The following is a 2,488-nucleotide window of genomic DNA, read 5'->3' as shown; positions in this document are numbered from 1 at the left end:
CTGCACTCACACATGTGCTATGCATGCTCACTCATTGGTGGTGGCGGCTGTGCTCCCTCTCTCCTACTCGCGGGGCACCGTCACCGCAACGCTCACATCGGCCTCGACGTGCCTCTGTCCCTTGCGCTGCGATCTGGCAGCCGCGGCGTCGCCCTCGCCCACCTCCACCCGCGGCTGCGTGTGGGCGTACTGCACGCGTCCCTCGTCGTTGTCGCGGTTGCACCCGGACGCCATCTCCTCCTCACGGCGAGCCTTCTCCGTCGCGCGGCGCGCCTTCTCCTTCTTCGGCGTCTGGTTCAGCAGCTCCGCACGCCAGTCGAACTCGAACTTCGAGAAGGAGAGCTCGCCACTGCGGATCCTCGGGAGAAGCTTCCACAGGGTGTACACCAGCGTCAACACAAGTGACACACCTAGAATCAGCACCGCCGTGATGATGTTCAGCCTGAGGTTGACAGGAACAGGAGCCGCAATCGTCGTCGTCGTCGCAGCCGCAGGGAGGGCTATCGCGCCCACAGCGATCGCGGTCGCCGGGACAAGGTTGAGCATAGAGGGCATGGTGATCAAGTATGCGTGAGAGAAGAGGTAACGGCTTGAGTGATTCTGAGGGCTTGCGTAGATGAGGGTTGAGATGGCTTTGGGAAGAGGAGGCGCGAAGAAGTCTACGCGGGTGGAGAGAGAGACGAAGAAAGGGTAGAGGAAGAGTGTATGGACGGCGGTGGAGTTGGCAGAGGCAAATGGCAACAGTGGGGGAGGGCATCGACTCGTAGACGGTCGGTGTCAGCAGCGGAAGTGCGTCTCTTCGGTGCAGTCGCGCCGGTGCAAGGTGAAGAATGTCCAGGAGAACCCCTCAGTCGCCGAGAGGCCACCGCAGCCACGCCTATACAGCCTGGTCGTGACGCATGAGAACACAGCCTTCGCCGCGCCCCCTTTTCCGGCTCGTCGCCGAATTCCTGCCTGGCCTTGTTCAGCCTTGGCCCTCGCTGCTACCTTGCTGTTCTCCTTGGCTTTCGTTCTGTCACATCCCACAGGGGACGAGGGTCGGCACTGCTTCTTCACCCCCTCCCGCCTCCTGGCGAGCGACACACGCACCCACACAGGAGAAAAGTAAAGAAATGAGCAACACAGAAGGAAAACACGCAACGGAAGAAAAGGTAGCGAGAGAATGGACTCGGCGTCTTCATACCGCGCAGCAGTGCAGACACTGCAGTGGGAGAGAGAGGGGCAGAAGAAGCACAACAGTCTTTTTGTACAGCTCAAGCACAAGGAAGAGAGGGGTGACAACGCCTCGCCGCCTCACCAACGCACGCACGTGCGCCTTCCAGTCCCGCCCTGGCCCTCCGTATCGCCAGCGGAGTCTGACGAAACAAGGTCGAGAGGCCCCACGTTGCCCCGCCATCCCCCTCCACACACACACACGCCGCCGTTGCTGTTTTTCCACACCATTCAGCGCCTTCCGCACAACGCCTCAGCGAGACTCCAGACTGCCATTTATGTGAGCGCCTGTGGAAGGCAGCCTCGCTGTGGTTATGTACATCGTCGGTGTGCGCGGATGTGCGCCACCTTGTGCCCAGGTGCGTAGGCCACCGCCCATGGAGCAACGACGACGTGCGCTGCGCAAGTGCGCATAGTGGCGAGGCGGAAGAGGAAAAACGGAGGTGAGCGCACGCGCAGTAGGGGCACGCAATCGAACAGAAGCAAGCCGAGCTGGCCGTCATCGTCACTGCGTGTTGTCCCTTCAATGTGAAGTAGAATGGCCACCCCTTCGCCTTTTTGCCTGTCTTCGTTGTCGACACGCTGCCCTTCTAGCACGGCACCTTGTGTGTGCCCACACGAGGGCACCTCAGGCGAGCGCCATCACGTCGAAGAGTCAAGAAGCGGGAGCGAGAGGGCCCAAGAGCAGAATGAAACGCGGATGGGATGGGGCCTGCAGGCACGCAAAGGCACACACACACAGGCAGGCGTGAGACTGGAAAGGGCGACGGGAAAATGGAGGGGAGGGAGCTGTTTGGCAGTCATTCTGCTTTCAAACTCAGCAGCAGGGGCGCCTCCGCATCTGCCGCCTCTTGACTTTCGAGTTGCCGCTGCCACCCCCCCCCTCCTCACTCCCTCCCCCACCACTTGGCAAACAAACATCCACACGGAAGTAAGCACATAGTGGCATGCGCGAAACAAGAACACCAGGTAAACCGGCAGCCGTAACCATGAGTACAGCAAAGCGCAAACATGCCGACCTCCTCCTCTTGCGTATCGCTTTGCCGCCTCCCCCCGCAGCATCAACGCCCTTTACTCCAAAGAAATGCGAGAAAGGGGGGCACACACGATGCGCCTCGACTGGCGAGAGTGGGAGTGGGGAGGAGGGGGAGGCCACAAGCAGAAGATAGAAGCACAGAGAGAAAAAGAGGCGGAGAAGCACACGGACAGGAGAAGGTACAGGGGCGGTGGAAGGCCAAGCACCGCACGCTGATGCACAACTTCCGCAGAGACACCG

At 60.8% G+C, this 2,488-nt stretch overlaps 1 protein-coding gene across 1 annotated transcript; it reads right to left on the bottom strand.

The window, feature by feature from the left end:
* Positions 1-63: 63 nt before the first annotated feature.
* On the bottom strand, positions 64-555 carry LMXM_33_3642 (uncharacterized protein; the record flags this gene model as incomplete). Its single annotated transcript, XM_003878873.1, has 1 exon — positions 64-555. One exon carries the CDS (start codon positions 553-555, stop codon positions 64-66), a length of 492 nt encoding a protein of 163 aa, XP_003878922.1.
* Positions 556-2,488: the final 1,933 nt, after the last annotated feature.

The sequence above is a fragment of the Leishmania mexicana genome, chromosome 33 (genome assembly GCF_000234665.1).
Source record: "Leishmania mexicana MHOM/GT/2001/U1103 complete genome, chromosome 33".
NCBI classification, from domain to species: domain Eukaryota; phylum Euglenozoa; class Kinetoplastea; order Trypanosomatida; family Trypanosomatidae; genus Leishmania; species Leishmania mexicana.
This window is presented reverse-complemented; position numbering and strand designations above follow the sequence as displayed.